This window comes from Echiichthys vipera, assembly GCF_963691815.1.
Source record: "Echiichthys vipera genome assembly, chromosome: 10".
NCBI lineage: Eukaryota > Metazoa > Chordata > Actinopteri > Perciformes > Trachinidae > Echiichthys > Echiichthys vipera.
The window spans coordinates 6,487,932-6,511,955 of record NC_139835.1 but is presented as its reverse complement, the minus strand read 5'-3'; the positions used below and the strand labels follow the sequence as shown (position 1 = coordinate 6,511,955).

Below are 24,024 nucleotides of genomic sequence, written 5' to 3'. Positions count from 1 at the left end.
GTCATTCCCCTCACTTATTCCTAGCATCAATGTCTCCTGAATGCACTTGGCCCCTTGTTGACATTCTTTCCAGCAACTCTTGATTACTCCATCATGTTAAAGGCTGGGCGTTCCTGTTTGTTTTCTGTGCTGTATCTATGCACATCATGTTGCTACCATGCAGTTACTAAATACATGGCAATAAGCCACTGGTCCTTGTGTAAGACATTCACTCACGCATTGGGACGAGGAGAGCAGACAGATGGTTGTTTTTGGTTTTTATGAAACTCAAAGATCAGTGAGCCTCTCTTTTGCTTCTCACAGCTACAATCATTAAAGTTAAGCTCAGGATTAAGTTTAAATCGACAACAGCATCCTTTGTTTGCAAGGTCAAAGTTATAGCTGTGACTCATACTTTTGTCAACAATGGATTAAATTACTATGTGTAATGCTAAAGATGTCCCACGCAACAGACCCTCAGAGAATTATCACGGACTTTACTGATATGGTTCAGTCTCATCTCTCTCACCACCTTAAGGTCCAGAAACATGACTCCAAACTGTGTCTGCTAGATGCTTAAATAAGCAACTGTTAGCTAATATGTTAGCCACAACATTTTTGTGTTATAGGTTTACTTATGATGTAAAAACGGCCTGTTTAACACAGGGGTCAATGAGAAACTGCTCTATAATGAAACCTGCCCTTAGACGACTCTCAAAGAACTGCTTTTTTGACACTTCTGTGTAGGATCAACCAGGAAGTGGCTGTGGGAGAGAGACTGTACAGCCAATGATAGATGGGACTCAAATCTTTTTCACTCTTTGCCTTGGAAATGTTCAAGCAACGATATCATGATCACTGCAGAACTTATTACTGTCTTTCAGCCATATAGGCCATATATCTGGCATTACACTACAGCTTTTATAAGATATTCTTCTACATATTTCTGTACCATGATGTGGTATAATATTATTTCTGGACCACATGATTCAATTAATGCTTTAGTACAGTAATTGCTTTACACATTCAAGAAGACAGCAAATATCTGCTTAAGCAGGCAGGTTAGGGTGTTGGATGGGTCCCAAAACAGAAGACTTTCATCTGGTAGGAGCTGGATTCATTCCTTGTTGCTATTCAAGCCAAACCAAAACCTCTTTTCTAATCCTAACTAAGTCATTTTGATGCCTATCCCTTATCATCATCTTTTGTAGGCAAAAACCGGTCACATAACGGTAGTTAGAGTGTGCTTTAACCTAACTGACACCAAAATTATGTGACAGTCTCGTCGTTTCATAAGATATCATATACATTTTTGTGCAGAACTTTAGCACAATATTTTCACACTCATGGACTTCCCGGTAATGCACCCCGTAAAGTCCAAGTCTGCAAGTGCGCTGATGTCTGTTTATTTGGATTGACCCTTTGATTTTCTCCTGTTAGTTGTTGTGTATTTTGTTGTTTTGTCTTCACTTTATTTTTTTCATGTTAGTTATTCATTCATTCATCTTCAACGGCTTGTCCCTGTCGGGGTTGCGGGGGGCTGGAGCCGCCCCCAGCGGACATCGGGCGCGAGGCCGGGGTACACCCTGGACAGGACGCCAGTCTATCGCAGGGCACATAGAGATGCACAGCCATTCACACCTACGGGCAATTTTACAGTTATCAATTAACAGACACGGGGAGAACATGCAAACTCCACACAGAGAGTTGCGAACCTGGAACCTTCATGCTGTGAGGCGACAGTGCTAACAACTACACCACCGTGTAGCTTCATGTTAGTTATGTTTTTTGTTATTTTTTTATTTTATCATGTTTGTATCAAGTTGTTGTAGGTTTCCACTTCGTACTGTAGATCTTGCCTTCTTTTTATTAATGTTACATTGTATGTATACAGTAAATGCCTTGTATGCACCTTTTATGTCTTTAAAAATGTATACCTGTATTCAGGCAGACCCTCACCACATGCCTGGAATGGACAGAACTTTGGGCCAAGTCCTTGAATGTGCTACATAAAAAAACTGACTTAACTTGCTGCCCCCAAGTGCCCGAAAAAATGATTAATGCAGCTTTAAAGTTGTCTTGGTTTTGCATATGATTTGAAGTATGTAGACTCGGTGACTCATTCTCATCTTCATGATATGAAACCAATTGAAAATCCAGATGAAAATAAATGTGGAAACATAATTTCTCAAATTAGGGGCCGTATGATTTATCTCGTGCTTGTTTTGTTGTCATGTTCTCCAAACATCCTAACATCCTAACGAGGAGCGAGCATGTGTTTTGTCCTGTGACTGCTAATTCAATCAGCCTCAGAGCTGCTGGCTGGCTCTGTATTTGATCTGACTATGAGCTGCTTACTTAAAACACAGTACATCCAGACACCATGGCAAGGACCCAAGGGGATATTTTGATTATGACACCACCCCTTCCATTCCATATTTGTCACAGAGATGTGACTTTGACATGTTTTCCTAACAGCCCCCCCCCCCCCACCCAAAGTACTTCAAGTCTTACAAAGGCCTGAGAAAAAAAAAAACGAGTTGCATAAACATTGAATAGAAATGAAAGTTAAAACAACCTCTAACAGAAGGTATTTACAGTACTCTGCCATTAGAAGCAAAAAGAGGAATCCTTATGCCGAAGCGACAATACTAAGTTGCACGGTGACACAGCTTCCAAAGTTTTCAATTAATGCCAGTGTGATAAATGAGCCCTGCAGCAATGTGTAGTATCCAGAGGAAGCCACTGGATCAGAGGATGAGGTGAATCTTGCTAAATGATCCTGACAGCTGCTGCTGCAGAAACAGTTAGTTTTGATTAAGGACAAAAAAAAAAAAAGAATTGCCCATTTCAGCACAATTACTCTCTCTGACATCACCAGACCAAATCGCAAATATGAGTTTTCAGTTCATTTTCCATATCCAAGAGAACAGCTGTAGATCAACAGCTGTAGATCAAACTGACTGTGGGTGGAATTGGACAGATGTACAACCAATCAGAGCAACGAAACATGTGGCATAGCACAGAGCTACGGACAGATGTAGACAGACTACAGCGTGCAGATAACAGCTTTGATGATCTAGCATCAGCATGTCAGTGAATCAGTGTTGCCATTTTTGCCATTAGAATTTCAAAAAAACACAAAAACTAATGCACAGTATTTTGTGAGTTTTCCACATTTGTATTTTGTGTGTATTCCATGAATTGAAAGGAGGAGACGTAGTATAAAATAGTGAATCTCTGCTTAAGGAGCAAGGTTAGGGTGTTGAATGGGTCCCAAAACACAAGACTTTCCCCCGGGCGAGGTGGCTTCATTTCTCTTTCATTTACCTTTTGTAGGCAAAAACTGGTCATGTGAACGTGTGTGCCCTAACCCAACCGACACCAAAAGAATGTCACAGTCTTGTCAAGTTGTCAGTAATAGCCTGAAACCTTCACTATATGAGATAAACAGTTGTGAATGGCCCAGTCAGGATGTAGCCCGCTGAAATTCTGTCCAAAGCAGAGCAAAACATGGAGACAAGCTCAAAGATTTGTGTGGTTCCCAGGTGACAATTACTCTTAAAAACTATCGAAAGTTAACCAAAGTTTAGAGTAGTGGTATTAGCGCTGAAATGATCAGCTGAGAAATCCATTATTTAATCATCAATATTATATAATACTCATGCATTATGTCAACCAGGCGTAAGCCTGAAAGGAGATCATGTGTTTGGCTGCGTGTGTGGGCTTGATTTCCATGAAACTGGCCGAAGAAGAACCCATTACATTTTAGAGAGGATCAAAATCACAGGGCTGATGTTATTCACATTGCGAGATAGGACATGGCTTTGATGTAGGTCTGTGCTCTCAGAGTGCCCTTCTAGTTGTAAATTGATTAACTTTAGGTTTCGGACAGTTTGGAGCATCTTTCAGTTAAAGCGACCTGTTTAAACACTGACTCTAACTGTCTTTGTGCATGAAGCCCCTGGTGACCAGACAGCTACTGTAACCTTCCACAGGTATAAATCCAAGCTGTGTTGAGCAGGTGAGGGGAAGGCCAGCTGGAAACCTGTTGTTCTCCCTTAGAAACTAGCCACACATAATAGCAATACAAAGAAGCATTTTGCAGCTTTTCACTTGGCAAACATGTTGAGTAAAATGAGAACATATCCATCAGCATGCTGCAAGCACCAGATCCCTAACTGAGGCATGTTTTGCTCAATGAAAGGAGCTGAAGTGGTTACAAAAAACAAATGTGAAATAACAAACAGACAGTGGAGGCCAGCCAGCACAAAGAAACACGTGATTTTTCTCCAAACACGCATTCAGAGAATTTCAGGAGCTGGGAAAAATGAAAACAAATGCTCCATCATTTTGGAGCGGAGAATGAAAAAGTAGTGGAGTGAGAGTGTGTTCATGTTCTCCCACTTTGCTTTCTCAGACCTCCTTCCTCATTAACAGTGGAACATGGTAGTTTCCTTCTCAAAACACACTTGACAGGCAACGAAGGATCAGTGAAATCTAATAGGTTCCACGCAGCACCTCGGCTTATTCCTGACTTTAAGTGTTTCCAACCCAGTCTAGAGCCTGACCGCTGTTTCAGTGGGGTTCTTACTGCAGCCAATTCTACCTTGTCAGACACACAGTATAATATAGTGTACATGCTGGCTGATAAGGAACAATAAATTGCAGACATACCAAAAGAGTACCAATAAATAAGAAACAAATGTATAAATAAAGTTAGCTATTATTAATTCATGAATGTTCAGTTTCAAATACAGGCTTATTCACACAACACAACAATTTATTTAATGTTTATTATAGGCATGGTTATATACTGTTGTTTATATTTTCTTTTTAAAGTCTAACAGGCTTCATTTATATGTTTTATATTTTTATGTGGTTTGTTTATAATTTTGTTACATATATGTATTTAGTTGAATGTAAAGCTCATGTTATATTTACTGTTGGTGTTTTTTGACAAGTTTATTTTTGGTAATTTTACAATAAAGAAATGGCTAATACATATTTGTTAGGTTTTTATAAACTCTGAAATATCAATATGAGTCTAAACACTACCCCACTTTATCAGTTTGGCACACTACACTCCAAATCCATAAGAACTAGCATCCTCAATCAGACTGTACTCAGCAGAAAGTCTGTGAATAAAGGCAGTGAAATAGAGCAAAAGAGCCTGGGGTTCAGGGGGATAAGGTTGTGTGTTGAGACCACAGACCACAACTGAAGAGCAGATTATTTCTTACAGTATGTTTATACTGAATGTCAGACTAAAAGGGAAAATGGATTCAACTTTACAAAACAGGAAGAGAATGTCGTCGCTTTGTGATGATTAGAACAAAGGGTTCACCTCAGTGTACAAATACCATGCAGAGGGAAATGACTCTGCTATAGCGACCACGGCTTTGTGGACAAACCAATATAGGATAATTAACTTTTATCAGATCTACTGTTGTCTTATTGCATTGTAGCTGCAAGGGTCTTTACACACTGGGAGTGTGACAAATAAACGACACAAAAACGTGACATGTTCACCTGCAAATATTCATTCGGTTGAAGTGCTCAGCCTGCAAAATCGGCTCAACAGTTATACAGTCTAGGGCTTTTATTGTGAAAGGTAAGAACAGAAGGAGTGACCAATCTGGTGTGCACTGCATTTATCAATGATGAACTGGGTAAAGTTTTTTGAATTATCTTGAATATTTGGACACTGGAGATTCCATGTTGTTGTTTTATAATCCTCATGCCTTAAACATCATTGTTTGAAATTTACCAAAGCCCTAAAGGGTCATAGATTACATACATTCTATTTCCTCTGTTTTCCTGGGATAACAAGATACTACCTACGTTTTCTAGTTATAATGAGAGCATTTTGATCCATTTTCCCCTAATAAGGAGATCCTTTTCGTCTTTTTTTTCTCGTGATAACGAATAAACATCCTTCAGTGTAGCAATGTCAGAGGAGCAGTCACCGTCACATATCTCTTCAATCAAGGCCTGATAGGCAGAAATAACTTCAAGCCTTTTTATTACAAATAATGTTCACATTAGTGTACATCATCTTAGAAGGCGTTAGTAAGGTTTCAGCTTTATCGGAGGCGTGTTGTGATTTGCACTTCAGGATCACCGTACTGATGTCCTCATTAACTACATAGGTTTATGTTTGTTATTTTAACAAACTTTATTGTCAACAATATTATATAACAACAACATAAATACCAGTGAAAAGTTTTACAATGTGCACATAAATATACAGATTACAGTTTAATTTTAGTAGTAAATAACCAACTGAAATCCTCTGGCAGTGTTGTCCATAGTGCTCTTCAAGATATGAAGTCTTCACGAGGCATGACATGTCAGGTGTGATGGAAATCTCAGGCGTATCACGTTTCATTCATTATCTATCTAATTAATTTTCTCATTATCTTAGGAAAACAGAGGAAAATGACCTTGTTATCATGAGAAGATGGAGATATTATCTTGTTATGACAGTGAAACAGAGGAAATAAAATATATGTGATGTATGACCTTTTCGGGCTTCCGTAGCTTTTTACCATAATTGTTATGGATTTGTATCCTAAAACTGTTTTTATTATTGTAATCGAAAACATTTCTAGGGATTCCTATATTAACACCTGTGTTGTTGATTTGTTTTTGTGTTTTCTAAAGCATCTTGTGCTGAATTTTATGTTATGAAAAGTGCTCTATGAATAAACACATTTTTTTTTTAAAAACACATTATTACTGCTTGGGCTTATTGGTGGAAATGCTGGAGGCACACCCGAGCTGTAACACACCTGAGTCTAATGCTCTGCTCATTATAAAGCTTCAGCTGCTTGATAAAGAGCAGTGTGTGAGCAGAGAGAAACCTAAAACATGCAGGGCAGCAGCTCTCCAGGAGCAGGGTTGGACACCTCTGGTCTATCAAGTACTACTAAAGCCTTTTTTCTACTACTACTACTGGCCAACTTCTGCTTTTACTACTTTTGACCTTAGCATTGGGATCTGCACCAAATATCAGTACGGGTAAAAGTCAAAGTTTGTCATAGTGATTATTATTTATTCATGGTGCAAAAGTACAGACAAATCTACCACGTCCTGAAAAAATGTACGTTGCGTCATCACGGCATAATATCTGCTTTCTTTGTGACGAAGTTCAGAAAAAAAAATTATATTTTGACGCGTGAATTAATCGCACAAACTCAATCTCTAGAGCAAAATCTTAACCTGGGCTAAAATTTCCCAGTGGGAAATGGGTAAAGCAAAACAGAATTCTTGACTGTTAACATCAGTTACATGTTCCGAAGAACCCTGGGCTAAGAACATGCCGTGTGAAAGGCCCTTATGGTTGCTATTACTCTGTGTTTCTTAGACTAATGTTGGCGTGAAAAAACCTTAAGAAGTCTCAGGTTGTACCTTGCAAAGTGGGAAAGTCCCTGTGTTTTTTTTTAGAAAGAGGTCACTTTGGGCAAAGGAAGAACACATGTAAAACAAATGACAGGTAGAATAATCAGCACAAATGTACACAGATACACACAAATATGACCTTTAAATCTACCCCTGTCTTAACTTCCAGGGTGCTCTATTACACTCGCTCCTGTTCTCACCCAGGAGTGAAATCATACTGACGAGATTTAAAGCATTTTTCACATCCAGCTGAGAGCAAACACACCTTAGGGTGACGGACAGAGACACACACACACACACACACACACACACACACACACACACACACACACACACACACACACACACACACACACACACACAGGTCTGACCATTTGTTTGCAGTTGACAGGTTAAATATGGGCTACATAGTCTTATCTTGTGTCAGAGATTAATATGTGTAGTGTGAACTCCCAGCCAAATTATGATCAGCAGCTGAGATTCCTAACTTGTAAGGTCATATATGACTGACAGCAAATAGAAGAGAGCTTTATCTGTTTTTTTAAATAAATAAATCATAAAAATGTACACAATGGTCTTGCAGGCCAGACCGAGTGCCGATAGTGATCAAGCTTGACCCTGCCGTGGTCACTCCCTTGTTTTTCATCTTAGGCTTGTTTGCAAATTTCTTCCTGCCAAAGCTATGACATTTTCAGCTGAAATGTTTAGAAAAGGAAATGCTGCTGTGATTTTTGGAGATGGAAAGTTCCAGTTTTGTATATATAGACACTGGGAGTATGTTCTGTGCTCCTTTAACGCCTCCTCCCTCAATTTTGACCTGTGACTTCCTGAAATTCAAATGTTATCTTCAAGTATGAAGCCCACTTTCATACATCGCACTTTGTTCTGCAATACAGCGACATAAAAAATTGAGTGGGTTGTTGTGAACAGAGGAAAAAGGACCCAGTGTTTTGGTTGCATATTTATGCTCAATAAGACCAATAACTTCTGCATTTTGTGAAACACATTCACACACTAGTACCCAAATAGTTTATTCTAAGAAATAATCCATATGAACACTGTCAGAGTAATGGGGACATTAGAGATGAAATGTGAAAATGTAAATGTCTTCTTCACTATTTACAAAATGTCAATTATCCTCCATTCTTTGGGGTGGAAGCAAAAGTCTCAAAATCTCAGCACCTCTGCATGCGTTTCTATCACGACAGGATAGTCGGATAGTCCAGATAGTTGGGTGTGGAGGGAGTGCTCTTTCTGGTGCAGACCAAAAGAACCTGGGTCTGCATGAGAACCTGGGCCTCACAGCACTTCCAAGTGCACTACAGTTCTGTTCACTTTAGTTGAGAACGTGATCCAAACGTGTGTGTGTGTGTGTGTGTGCGCTTGGGGGCAGCCTAGATTTAAATCTTAGGGGCCAACATCTGACAGATCCCATCTCCTGTTGAATCGGCTTCCATGTGTCCATTGTCTCTTTGCTTTGTATTGTTCTTATTTTTATTTTTCTATACTCATTTTTAGGCACTATTCCATCATTCTGCTACAACCTGGTACAATGCATTTTCTTTTGTTGTACGGGATTAGTGTCTTATTGTGCACTCTCCTTGTCTTGAAATAAATAAATTACAACAAATGAACGCTAACTGAACGAAATGAAAAAGGCAACAATGTTCCAGTTTCACCCCCAAATCCCACTGAGTTACTGGACTACAGTGCCTATAGAAAGTGCTGATACCCTTTTGAAATAATCACTTTTTTTCTGTGGACTCATCACTTTTCCAACCCTGCTATTCTTGTTTTTCATTTTTTATTAACTTTCAGAAATTTAAAAAAATTCACTTGAAAGTTGTAAAATGGCAAAAATGTGTTAATCACGCTGAATTATTTATTTTATGTATTATCATTTCAGGCTGTAAAACAAAAAAGTGACTATTTCAAAAGGGGAACAGCACTTTCTATAGGCACTGTACAGTGTTTGTGTAAAGAGCCCTAAATCTTCCAGATCTACTGGCAATTTCAGTAAAAAATATTGCAATGCAAAAACAAATGATAGTAGGGAGCCCGGGCTGGGCTTATCATTTCTGCTATTTTGTTCGACGAGAGCACTGCCCTGCTTGGCAGGCCAAAGCCCCCACCTCGTACTTAGCATGGCCTGCCTGCCCTGCACCCCTGGCATTTCCTGTGAGTAAAAGAGGGATTGGGCAAAGCTGGCAAGTAGCACCCATTTCAATAATGGATACCAGATGAAGAGTGCGTGCAGTTTATACATAGGTGTGCATGTGTGTGTTCACGTGCTCATGTGTGCAAATCCTGTTGTAAACCTCTCACGGCAGTTGCACTTTTACACACACACAAAAACACACAAGCTTCCCTCTTTAACAACCCCGCAGGAACTTCAGCTTCTTCTCTTTTCCCTCCCATTTTTTTACGTGCTCTTTGCCTTTCCAAAACAAAATGAATCAAGCGACAGCTCCGTCCAGAGGTCTTTTATTTTTAGACGCAGGGCGATCTCCATGAGTTTATCCAATATAAACATATTCTGGTACAAAGAGCACTTGTTTAGACATTCTTTAGATTTTTTTTTGCAGGACTTTAACTCCCCAAACTCCACCTACCCAACATCTGCATGTACACACACACACACACACATACACACACACACACACACACACACACACACACACATACACATACACATACACACACACACACACACACACACACACACACACACACACACACACACATACAGTAGAGTTGCTGACTCCACCTAAAACATAATATTTCCTCCTGATAAGTTCAGATGGATTTTTAAGGGCAAGTTCAGATTGTTTAGAAGACATTCTCTTCCATGTGCAAAGCAATACGCATCTGATATGTAAAATCATGTGAAAATACTGTTGAAACCGTTGTTGTTGTTGTTTTTTTAAACAAAATGGTTTAACTCTTACCTTGACTTCACATTTCTTGTGGCAGGCTATTCGGCACACTAGAGAAAACAGAAAAAGAGAAAATGAAATTAACTTCACAGCTCATAAAAATCTCCCAAATATTGTGGACGAATTCAAAAACTGTAGTCCGGCATGAATCATGACATTGGGTAGTTTTCAAGGGGGTATGAAAAAGCGAGAGGTTCTTATTACATTCCACAGAGTGTTTGTTCTGTGCTCAAAGTCAAATATCATCTGCTGTTAGCAGGCTAATACAGCCCAATAGGACCTTTGTGTTCTTTGCACACTGGTTCCCTATCAAAGGCTCAATTCATTATCATAAAAGAACTTTAAAACGTCTTTGTTGACTTTGAGATTATGATCAGCAGATTACCTTTGCGTTGGACATAGAACATTTAAAATCCATGCTAATTTGTGGGTCTGTCTCCGGAAACTGCTCTGCTTAATGACAAGCTTCAACATTATTAATTCACCACACCACAACAGAGCTTTACAAACAGCTGCACAGATGTTCCATAGATATGTTTATCAAGACAATCTTGATAAAGAACAATACAATTAATAATAAAGAAAACATCACGTCCCTCTCTGTGAATAATGCAAGATATTTCACCTCTCTCTCTTACACAAATATGAATTAGTCTAATATTTGCTAATTAGCACTAAGCTACAACTGAGGCTGATGGGAATTATACCTAATTTCATGTCAATCCATAAATAGCTTAGCAATGTTAGACCTTCCTGATCCCATGAATTCTACTGTATTTTTTACGCTTTGTTGATCTAAATGATTGATTGTTGGTGATGGTTTATTCAATCAGCAACCAGTATTTTTCTCCCCTTCTCAAAAGATCCCCAAACGAGAGTTCCCAGATGGAAATGCTGAGCAAATGAGAATCAATTAATCCGGTGGAGTCAGGTTATAAATGGGTGCCCTGACATTGTGAAAAATACTGGTTGTGCTACATGAAAATGTAGGGACTCACCAGAGTTAGGACACATCCTATAAGAACTAGGAATGTGTAAAAAACAAATATTGGGCCAAGCTGCTTGGGAGGTGGAGATATTTGACTGGAAGATTTAAAACTCTGGCCTGCTGGGGGCACTGGATGGAAAGTCAGGGCATCGTAATTTCGATTCCTCTGGGAACCTTAAAGTTGTACTCCATAAGATTTGAGGTAGGTTGTTTCTAGCGGCGTTTGTGGCGGTATGATGTAATTGCAGACAAGTCTATTTTTTCAGAGCCTCCATCTTGTCACTTTCACGTTTACTATGTGTGTTGACTTTTTTTTTTCTCTTTTGTAAACTTCATTGAAACACATTCTTCTTAAATACACACACATATGTTCCTATTATGCTTCTGCCCTTACTACAAGCCTGACTCAGAAGTTTGAATTTCTGATTTCCGATTACAAGTTAATGCAGCATAACTGTTTGCAGTGATCTGCGCCAACAGACCAACGGCTGTCAGCAGCGTCTCTAACATGGCGACTTATTTACATCTAGCCGGCGAATGTCGCCACAGACACAGATATTGGAATAAAAAAGGCAAGTAGAAGTGCTTTCACTAGTGGATCATATGATTAATCACCATTGTTTTAAATCACTCTTTGATAGATATGAACTTAACAGGCAATTAAATGAATGGAAATCATATGGAGTACAAATTTAAATTTCTGTACCAAGTCAGCAACAAATCATGGCAACCAAACCTATTAAGCTATTTAATTCTCAACCAATGGAATGGACGGACCAATATTCCAAAAGCGAACACAACTTACATATTTACACATCCAGCAAATACAGAACAGCATTAGCATTTATTTGGAGTCATGTTTGTGGCCACCTGGCATATGGAAGTCCTGTAGTTGCTCACCTTTTAGATTTGTTTGGGACCATCTTCTGAGGGAAGAATATGGCTCTGCAGCTGCTTAATGCGCCACCATGTTCACCAGCTAGTTTGTCAACTTGTCTGCTGTTAGTGCTGAGCATTTTTTGTGGCTTCCCTTCTGCCCCGAGCCCTCCCTCTGGACTCCCACTGGGTCTACAAATAAGGGTCAATGGGGGAGAGCACCTGGACCAGCAGCTCATAAATTGTTAGAGCCCCTCGAAGGACAGAGAATCAAAACAAAGCTCGGTGTGCCGAGACATAAGCTTTCCAAATAAAGGAGAAGACTGTATGCTTTTACTGGAACACCCTAAACCTTATGTAATGAGTTATTCTTCCTGTCTCCAGACACATTTTTCAAAGCTAGTGTAATATCTGTTGTGATTAGTTGTTAAGTCATTGATATGAATTTAGGAACCGGCCAGTCCTCACACTGTGTGAGAGTAGAGATGGTGTCTATGTTATAATGTGTTCTGCTGTATGTTTCCTGAACACTTTACTCCCTGTTATCTTTGCTGCCTCAGACACACATTGTGCTTCTGAAACGCTCTGTTCTCTCTGATGTATATCCCTTTTTAACACAATATATTTCTTAAACACGGTCTTTTGTTCTCAAAACCATGTGCTCTATCAAGTGTCTTAAGAAGAACTCATCCTCTCAAGGCATGATTATTTCAATGGGAATTCAAAGTAGACAAGAATAAGGCTGTCAGTATTGATACTTTTAAGTAGTATAATTTTCAATACCACGTTTCAAAATGATACAATATCTACATTCCATAGTATCCAAAGTACCAAAGTTATTTAAAAAAGCAACTCTACGATAAGATTTTCAACCCAAAGAAAATGATATAAGCTGTAAGCTAGCTAGCATTTCATTGGCTGTTTGGGGTTGAATTGTCTAGCAGTAAAATTTGTGCTTTCAGTGGACTGATATCTGAATAACTATTTGAAAGTTGGAATATAATACTCACTTTCCCTTTCATTCTTGTATTTTGGGTTTCTAATGGAACATGGTCACATGCTTTAAAAGGTTGAATATAGAGAATGAGTAGAACACCGCCGTCTCAAGATCGAAGTCTGAAACGTTGTTTTAATGCCTGTCTCTTCAAGACCCCCTTCCCGAAAATTACCAGTCTGCTCTGATTGGACAGCATCTGCGGTCTTGGCATCTCTGCACCATCATTGCAACCGGGAATGACTGTAACCGCACTTTCTACCTATATATAGTGTAGTTGTAACATCACAACTGTATATAACAGTTTCTGAATACAGGCATCTCTCTGTAGAGTGAGTGTTTAAATAGCTCCCTCATCTGCTTTATAATCAAAAAAGACTGTAAATTTCCCTCTTTACAATACGGGTCCTTCAACAGAATTAAAAAGGAGCTTGGCACTTGTATTTGGATTACTTTCACTGACTTCTTAGTGCAACATGTTTCAATAAAAAGAGTGCACAACCTGGACAAGCGCATGTACAGACTAGCTCTGAGGTGCACCAGCTATCAGGAGTGCGAACATGACAAATCCAAAAACAAAAATGTTTACAACAACAAATGGGAGTGTAATACGTTAATCTAATCATATTGAAGGCTCCATGACATCAGACGGACCAGTCTGATTAGTTTACTAGGTTAGCCAAATTATTATGAACACATAATAGGCCCAATAGATTGTCATGGTTTGCATTTGTTGTGTTGTGCATTGTGTGTTTTATGGTCTTGCCCTTCTGATATTTTTAACTAATCTTTTTAGAAACTCTCCTTGGGACTTCATAGCTTCTTCTAAACCTTAAACAGACCTTAGCATGGTTCAGGGTCAAAGGTTTAGTGTTTAGAGAAGGTCGGGGTCAACCAACAGCTACTAGGCCTTGAATCTTAGCAGACATTTCTTTTCTTTTATTTGCACAGGCACACCAGCATCATTCACTTATTTTGAGGAGACTTGTATTTAGGTAACCCACAGCCATGCTTTAATGATTGACACTAATAAAACTCAATCATTTAGTGATGCCATATCAGGCATAGAACAGACTCATTGTTCGATGTATATCTCATAAAAAGATTAAAGAACTTCTATTTCAATGAACTGTAAGACCAGGAGTGTAGACATACGGAAAATTGGAAAAGTGAGAAGCTTCCTTTTCGGGGCCAAATATGTAATTACATCATGGGGCAGTTAGTTCTATTTAAGCTAACGCAGGACTATATTTGCACTGGGGGGGTAACATTTGAAAGTCAGTTTGACTTCCTAATTAAAGGCCTTCAAATGCGGTTGGCACCATGAAGTCCTACTGGGATACACATTTCCAAGACTTCCAAGAGTACTCGAGTTCCCAGGGTCAAACCTTATGCAGTTCTTCTGTACAACATGACCCACAAAGTGTGTCACAGGGCACAGACTCCGTCACAGTAGTCCTGGATCTGGACACATTCCATCTGACACAGTATCCAGTCTTTTTGTGGTGCTTCTGGTGGGTGATCACCACCGAAGTGCAAGTAGAGTTCATTTATACACTTCTAAAAATCTTCAAGTGAAATTTCATATTTGTACATGGACATTTATACCTCTAATTAGTAAATAAAAGTGACTTTCATGAGAGAAAACACGAAGAACGTGAGTGGCTCAGGTAGTGGTACACATGACAAATGGAAATTAAGAAGATTTTATTTTAATTTATGTCATTTTATTGTGAAGGACTGAAGTATGGTCCCAGATGTTTTGACAACATTGATGTTAATGTGGACGACCAGCAGCTCGCAATGTTTACAGCAAGGAGATCGGGGTGTCCAACCAGGGCCAAGAGTAACACTGCTTATTCACCGGTGTTGACGTCCTTTTGACAGCGTTTGTGAACACAAAGCTAAATTAGGCTGTTAAAATATAAGAAGTTAGACTTTAGTTTTACACTATTAAATTTGCTGAAAACATTACACTATAATTTATATTTGTAGGTTAAACAGGAAGTTTGATTGAATTTAGTCCTCAGGCTGTCCTCAGGCTGTTGTCATTCAAGGATTTTTACAGTACTTATACCTATGAAAAGGAATGCACTATTTACTTATATAACCCAAGTAATCGTGTACCAGGACATGCAGGGCTGCCTCTAAGAAGGATGTCTGACAAAGTGGTATAAAGAGCGACAAAGTCCACATTGGGAGGGGTTTGGCGTGGATTGATCAAACACAGGACTTCGACCCAGGAGACAACTGTTCATGGTAAATGTACTTGTACTGATATAGCGCCTTTCTAGTATTCTGACTGCTCAAGGCGCTTTCACACTTATTGTCACATTCACATATTCACACAGGCATTCACACTGATGGCAGTGGACTTCTAGATACCATCTAATCACATCACATCTACACACCCATGCGCAGTGCGGGGAGCAATTCGGGGTTCAGTGTCTTGCCCAAGGACACTTCATGATCAATTCTTAGACAACTATTATTAAATTATTACAGTTTATTAAAACTGGCAATAGACTTACTGCATTGGTTTTACTTCTGCCTGATATGAAAATGTAAAGGAAAGCCAAAACTGGAGTGAAAAGGTTTTTATTAAAGTGGCTTGCCCTAATGTAAAGTCCTGATGGTGTTGTCCCATGTGTGGGAGTATTTTCCACAACATTTATAGCTTTTTGTAGACACAGCGAGAGTGGGAACCCCGGGGCCTGCAAAAAATATTTTAAACGTACTAGATGTGACATCAGTGACATGGAATGCTCTCATGGACGTAACATACTAGACTGTTTGCTTGATAAGCATAAAAAAAGCCATGTGCCTGTCTATCAGGACATTGTCCAGCGCTGTTCCCAGCATGTGAGTCCCCAGTAAACAACACTCCTGAGCCACATGGGAAGAAGCAGGACTTCCATATTGGGTGTGAAAGCGCTGGGCCCAGAGAACTCAGGGCAGGCTTTACCTTGTTAGGAAGTCGGAGCTTTGGAGAATAAACAGAGCAGAAATGTTCCTGGTGGAGGGAAGGAAGAAAGAGAGGGAGGAAAGCAGAGCAGTGACTAGGGGGGGCGGAAGATGAGGAGAGAGAAGGAGATTCCAAAACGAAGACAAGATGCTGGAGAAAAGACAGAAAGGATGAATAATATTGTGGGGGTGCAACAACACCTCACATCAATCATTAAGGATATGAGAGGACAGCAGGGATGGGAGTTGGTCAAAATGAGGAGATGATGAGAAGTGTGGAACACTAGTTGCTATCTGACTCCGGGTCTGTGGTATGCTACACGACATCAGGGGGAGGGAGGAGGGGAGAAAATGGTGGAGGTGGGGGTGATTTCCTTCTCCTGGTCCCTTGGAATGAGCGTATACTCCCACAGGGCTGGGCTGGACCCCCTTACAGCACTGAACACAATCAGAGGGCAGGGCTGGAGAATTTCCTCTTCCTCCCCTCTCACTCTCTCCATCCCTCTCCCTTTCCTTTTTCTTTCCCTCTCATGTGCAATCACAAACACGTGAGCTCCAACACGTGTACACACAGTGAACTAACACACACAGTGTGTCACTCCTGTGTACGAACACATACTATCTCCTTTTTTTTCTCCTACCTAATATGTGAAAAAGTTGAAATATACAACAGGGAGCCATTTTGAGCTCCAGATGGTGCTCATGCTAAGCCAAACCAGAGAATGCCCACATCAGTTCTCTTTCTTAATTTTTAACATAGTATAGTTTTTCCCTAGTTTGATGAGGGTTTTTTTTTTTTTTGCCAAAAACTGATGTACTTCCTGCTTTATTCTTGGATTTAATGACAGTACGACTACTAAAGTTTAAATATGCAGAATATTTATTAAAAGCTATATTTAAAAATAATAATACAAGCACGGGGGGTTTGATAGGTACAGAATGAAAGTTTTGCTTTACAATGAAAAATATATTTAGTCTGAATTCATTTTTTTTAACTGGCGTGTTTGACAATGACTTTCTGTCAAGTTCTGTTTCCATTGTAGCAGTCAATAGCGTTGGGCATTGCTGGTTGCCGGGGCTGTCTGTTGTTTGGCACAGCTACTGTAGGCTGGCACTGGGTAACATGGAGTTTCAGTTGACAGCTTGCTTGTAGTGTCACTACATGTCTCAGCTACATAGGCACGCCACAAAAAGTTATTTTCAGGAAAGATTGGGCTACTCAAAAATGTGATGTATATATATATCAAGATTCTCCATAAGGTTCCCATTATGCTTTGAGTGAAAGTAAAATGCAAACAGGAAGTACAGTACAGTATGATGTTGCCATGGAAACAGCAGGCTAGCCTTGAGCCCTTTTTGATTTTAGCCTTTGCAGTGTTTCAGTGGCAAGTGGATGCAATTGTCTTCTATGTTTGTATGGATGCAATATCCTGCCTCCAGCCTGATGAAGGGCACTCAGCTGTTCCACAAAAGTTGATGCTGATGGCCTTACATGACTAAACCTCTATTCTTCACAGCTAAAAAATATGTTTTTTTATTTCATGTGCCAACATGCTCTCTCTAATACTCTGTTGTGTCTCGCTGTTGTATTAATGTTAGTAATTATTGACTCTCAGTCATCACAATCCATCATTGGACTTACACTGGAGTGGCATCATCCAGCCCACACATTTCCCAACTACAATCACTGCCTGTGTTGGGTTACTGTGGGTAAAGCCCCGCCTTCATCCAGCTGTTAAGGCTTTCCTAACATGGGAGATTCCCCAAAACATGGCAGGACAGCAGAATAAATCCTGAGCAAGAGTTCCCATGGAATCATTCTGTGATCTCTGTCGTCTGTTTGCTTGGACCTGAGCAAACATCACATCTGTTTGTTTACTTTCCCATCTGTTTTTTTTATTCACTGTGGGTATTAGTCTGACTTTGTTTGGTTGAAACAGCTGTTTCCATTGACTCAAGCTGCAGCTACCAAAACACAGCAAATTAGCGTCTAAATACAACAAGAAGCCCCACAAATGTGGATAAGACAAAGTGCACAAGTTTGAGGTTTGTGCTGAAGATTTTGGAAGTTCATATTGGGCAGCAGATGCAGTTGTACAGATCGGTGAAGGAATTAAATTAGAGACAAAGCACTCTGCTGCCGCCTGGTGGCTGAAACAGGTGCACATGGGAGACAGGAGACAGAAGCAGTCTGGATTGTACAGTATAAGCATCCAGTCCTCGTCTTTAATTTTTAAGCATAAAAAACATACAGAGAGGTGTGACCACATAAAATGCAGTTTAGAGGTGAAGAATAAACTTTGATAGAAGATAAAGAGAATAGTTGTATTTGAAAACACAGGGCAGATGGCAGCGTTAAAGGTGGAGTCTGTGATTCAGGAGGAAGACTGTTGATACTGAACTCAACACCAACACAAATACACCCTTCACTCCCGTCAGTGCTCCCACAGAACGTCCAAGCATGTATGAACAACAGATTTATCCCAGCGTACACACAGAACAGACAGCAAGCAGACCTAGGAGGATTTGAATCACAGACTCCACCTTTAATTTGCATTTAATCTCAATATTGCTAGTATGATGATTGCTTTACAATTAAATAGCAACAAATAACAACACAACTGTGACGTTTGCCCAAAGGATGAACGCCTAAATGGGCTTTGGACACATAGATGTTGAGCTAAACAATAGATTCTACTCAATTCAATAGCCCCAAGTTTTGAGGGGGCGGTAGCTCAGTGCATCAAGTCTTGGCTTGGGAACAGGAGGGGTGCTGGTTCAAGTCCTGCATTGACCAAGTATAAAGTGTGGCCTGGTAGCAGTTTACTGCCAGGGGTGTACTTGAGCATGGCACCAAACCCCCTAACTGCTCGCTCTACGGGCACCTGACCACGAGCAGCCCTATCATTTAAACAACTCTGGAACTGCATGTATATGGGCTATGTGTTTGTATGCTTTGTATTGTCAAGCTGTGTGAGTGTGTGTGTGTGTGAGTATACTAGGCTACATTTCAGTTGCAATGTTTCAACTCCTCCAACAGGTGGAGCCCTATGTGCATTCACTGCTCTGGAGCTAGAGTTAGAAAACTAAGCAAAAGTGTGTTGTGTGTGACACTGATGTGTGAATGTACAGTTTGTCAGAAAGAGAAATGCAGGAAGACAGGAGTGAAAAAGTTATTTGCATGAACAAAAACAAAAGTCTGGTCCATTCACACTTAAAGAGTAGAGTGAGCCTTTTTCCCCTGCCGGGGTCGATGGAAAGTCATCATCTGGTCAGTTTAATAGATTAGGATAATTATATTAGACCGGGAAACAGTCAGTATCCATCATCCACAGAAAACTAACATTCATCTCCATCGATCTGCTCCACTTATTACACTAATGATTTCTGTCAAAGCAAGGAGGGGCAGCAGGAGAGACACAACAGTAATGGGGATCAAGTTCATCGCTATGGGTTCATGTTCTGTATATATACAGTACCAATCAAAAATTTGGACACACTTTTCCATTCAAGTGAATAAGAAAGCGTGTCCAAACTTTTAACTAGTACAATACGTGTGTGTGTGTGTGTGTGTGTGTGTGTGTGTGTGTGCGTGTGTCTGATATAAAGTACACGGAATGTGTAACCTGACAAGTAGTCAAACTATTTGTATATACTGTAGTAACACAATGGGCCTCATACAAGAACCACTCATATGAAGAGATTGGTTCTTAAGTGGTTTGTACAAGTGATTTAGGAGAACCTGCCAGTTTTCTGAAGTTAGGAGCGTTTGCTGAATCTGAGGTGGAACACTCGCATGAACCCACCATTACAAATAAATTAAGAGAAAGTTGAGAATATGCAAATGTTCTTGCATGAAGCCAAATGTTTTCACACCTTGAGATCAATGTATGATGGTAAAGCAATTCTGCATGTGTGTTTCAGTTTTAACCCTAATTGAGATTTGCAGCATACTAGCTGTATGAGCTCAGCAGTCACCAACAGCACTGTGATAACCTTTACTCTCTCACACACACACACACACACACACACACACACACACACACACACACACACACACACACACACACACACACACACACACACACACACACACACACACCTGCTACTGTGGTGTGTCTCCAGCCAGTCTTTGATGATCCGTGTTTACCGTGGATAGGGGATGGCAGAACAAAAGCTACACCCTTCACAGAAGAGCTGTTCTGAAGTTTTGTATATTTGTTTGAATGTGTTTTGATTTTATTTTTCTTAGAGCTCCAATGAACTTGTATTATGACATTTTAAAAGCTTAATGCAACAGCTGTGAGAAGTGAGAAAACAGGTTGGTGTTTTTATTTAGTTTGGAGACAAACTCAAATCAATTACGGACAAAGAAATTAGCTGTCCTCATAAACTATACCAAGTACTAAATCATCTGTGACCAAATACTCTTTACCTCTTAGGGTACTCAACAACATCCCTCTATTGACCTACCCCTGCACAAAAAACTTCCATTTAACCTGAACAGCATTACAGTGAATGAATAGAAAAGCTAGTTCCTGCCCTCAGGGCCAATTCTCCAAAAATACCCTTCCACAGAGGGCTTTTTTTTTTAACTGGAAAACTGCGGTCCTGGCTTGCGTCAACACGCTATTGTCAAAGTTACTAACAGCTTGTATCCTGGCAACCGCTAAAGAGAAAGGAAGCCCAAGTGCTTGTGCCATTGCGAGCCCATGTGACTGGAGGATGTTAGTAAACAAGAGCAGCAGAGAGGAGGGGCTGCAAGGCTGAGGGAGCGGCTGGAGCCTGCAAGGATTCATTATGAGGAACAGTTCCTTTCAGAGATCGTCACGACAACACAATTCTGAACTTTGTTACAAAAACCAGGATTTAAAAAAGAATCCTCGATACCTCGTAAAAAGAGGGAAAAAAGTCCTGAGCATGCAAAAAAACAATGTGTTAAGAGCCTGCACACAGTTCAGTGGCACAGAAAAAGTCACTTTTGTGTGCCAATCACAGGTCCCCCTACAATTTGCATATCAGCCCCATGTTGGGTTCGATGATGCACTCATTTACCTGCTGCAGGAAGCCTACTCCTCCCTGGACAGACCCAACACCGCTGTCCGCATCATGTTCTTCGACTTCTTCAGCACCTTTAACACCATCCAGCCCAAGCTGCTGAAGGCCAAACTGGAGAACATGCAAGTGGATTCTCCTCTCGCCACATGGGTCAATGACTATCTGACGGGCAGGCCGCAGTATGTGAGATTACGAAACTGTGTGTCTGACCGCCTGATCATTAACATCGGCGCCCCCCAGGGAACTGTGCTGTCGCCCTTCCTCTTCACCACCTACACTGCAGATTTTAAGTACCGCACTCATCGTGTCCTCTGCAGAAATTCTCTGATGACACTGCCATTGTGGGGCGTGTAGAGGGTGGAAGGGAGGATGAGTACAGAGACCAGGGGCCTCGTGTATCAATGTTGCGTACGCACAAAAACGTGGCGTACGCCATTTTCCACGCCAACGTTCAGATGTATCAAAAGTGAAATGACCGTGGAAATGTGCGGTGCGCCACGCAAAGTTCATGGCTGTCGTACGCACGTTTCTACCGCTATTGTTTCGTTGGCGACACTTAGAGGTGATGCTGGGAAACTTTATGCGTTATTTATGTGAAAACAATTCATCCTCAGTGTGTGTGCACATCAGAGAAACATTAATGGAAAATTAACACACACGTGTTTGCAATCATAAGGATATAAAATAAGGATAAGGATATAAAAGCATGCGAAATTTAATGAAAAATGGCATTAACCATGGCAGCCTTGGCCTTGTTAGAAGACATCGCAAATGGTTATATCAGCCGTGAGAGGGAGTTTAGAGAGCGGGAAGATCTGTTTGCAAATGACGACAACTGGCTCATGAGTCGTTTCGGGTTGCCGAGACCAGTGTTACTGGAGCTGTGCGCGGAGCTGTGCGCGGAGCTGTGCCCCGAGCTGCGGACAGCCATAGAACGACACACAGCCAGGAGCCAGGGGTTGTCCGTTCCCACACAGGTGCTGACCACTCTTGGGTTTCTGGCAACGCATGACTCGTTCAATCTAAACAATAGCATGGTTGGTATCAGGTTGGAGGCTGGCACGGTGCGCGATGGGTGGCTTCTCGGTGAGTAAATCATTTATCCGTTTAATGCGCCCCGAATTTAAACCAGCACAATGCCCGTTTGGACACGCGCATTAAAATATGTGTATTTGTTTTTTTCCCTGGTGAAAAAAGAATGTCTCCTTGTGTTCATCATTCGTCTCAATAAACGCGTGCGTAAAGTTGGAAATGTCACATTTCAGTAGCCAAGGCGCACCTCTGCATTCATTAATATTATTGTGATTAGTCTTGTCAATCCATGTAATGAAGTTGTTTTGTCCTGTTTGTTTTCCCGCGAACAGTAGTGTGATTTTTTAATATATATTTATATATATGGTTACCCCCTGAGAACGTGGCTGTTGACCCCTCTCACTAACCCCGGCACCGACCAAGAGGGGAGATACAACGACCGCCATTCCCGAACTCGGGCAGTGGTGGAGAGGGCAATTGACCTATTGAAGGGGTGCTGGCACTGTCTAGACAGGTCAGGCGGGGTGCTGCTGTACACACCTGAGAAGCATTGTGCTGGCCTATGGTGTCCTGCACAACTTGGCACACCGCCATGGCATACCACTGCCAGAGCACTCATCATCGTTTAAATCTGATGGTGCAGAGAGGGAATCCCAGTTGCAGGCCCTATTTACATTGATTTGCATATTTAAATGGGGGCGTGGACAGGGAGGAGTTTAACACTTCTACATGTGCGCTCAATTCCACGTTGATTGGGATGTAAAAAAGGAAAAGTGCTTGGATCCATGCGTACGCACACTTTGATACATCTGAATTTTTTTGTGCTTACGCCAGTTTCTGGATTCTAGCGTACGCCATGTTTTAGTAAGAAAGCCACGCAAGTCTTAGTACATGAGGCCCCTGGTGTGCAATTTTGTCAAGTGGTGTGAGGAGAACCACCTGCAGCTGAACGTGGCAAAGACGAAAGAGATGGTGGTGGACTTTAGGAGGAACAAGCCCCCGCCCTCTCCAGTCTGCATTGGTGGGACGGACATAAACATTGTGGACTCCTACAAGTACCTGGGTGTGGTGCTAGACAATAAACTGGAGTGGACCACAAACACACAGGCAGTCTACAAGAAGGGCCTGAGCCGGCTTTACTTCCTGAGGAGGCTCAGGTCCTTCAATGTCTGCAACCGGATGCTTCAGATGTTCTATCAGTCTGTTGTCGTGAGCACCATCTTCTTCGCTGTGGTGTCCTGGGGTGCGGGCATCAAAGCAAAAGACGCAAACACTCTGAACAAACTCATAAAGAAGGCAGGGTCTGTTGTTGGCTCTAAGCTTGTCACGCTGGAGGAGGTTGTGGAGCACAGGATGCTGGCAAAACTGCTGGTGATCATGGACAATGTCTCCCATCCCCTCCATGAAACCCTTGACAAGCTTCAGAGCGACTTCAGGTAAGCAGAAAGATCAAAAAGTACTGTTGTCTCTCCGTCATCTCCGATCCAGCAGGGGCCGTAACGTCTCAAAAAGTACAGCTGCAGGATTGTGAAGTGAAGCTTTTTTTTCAGGGGGCGGGTTTTATCTGCAAAATAATTACTGGGATAATGACAGGGTAAGATTTGGATGAGATTCAACGTTAGACATCCCACCAATATAATTTTACATTTCACTTGTGTCAACTAGGTTTAGCAGCACTTAATTACTCATAATGTCAAAACTAATAATTCAGCCAAATTTTGCAATGTTTCATGCACCTACATCAACTAAATTATTTTATGTCTTTGTACTAAACCTTATCGTTTTTACATAAT

General features: G+C 40.9%; 1 protein-coding gene across 13 annotated transcripts in view; it reads right to left on the bottom strand.

Moving 5' to 3' along the window:
- Positions 1 to 24,024, bottom strand: part of tns1b (tensin 1b) — a 220,959-nt gene that overhangs the window by 123,650 nt on the left and 73,285 nt on the right. For all 13 annotated transcript variants that reach the window (XM_083922296.1, XM_083922289.1, XM_083922299.1 and 10 more), the window contains exon 3: positions 10,332 to 10,369. In XM_083922296.1, coding sequence (XP_083778422.1) covers positions 10,332 to 10,369 — 38 coding nt within the window. The remainder of the gene's footprint in view (positions 1 to 10,331; positions 10,370 to 24,024) is intronic.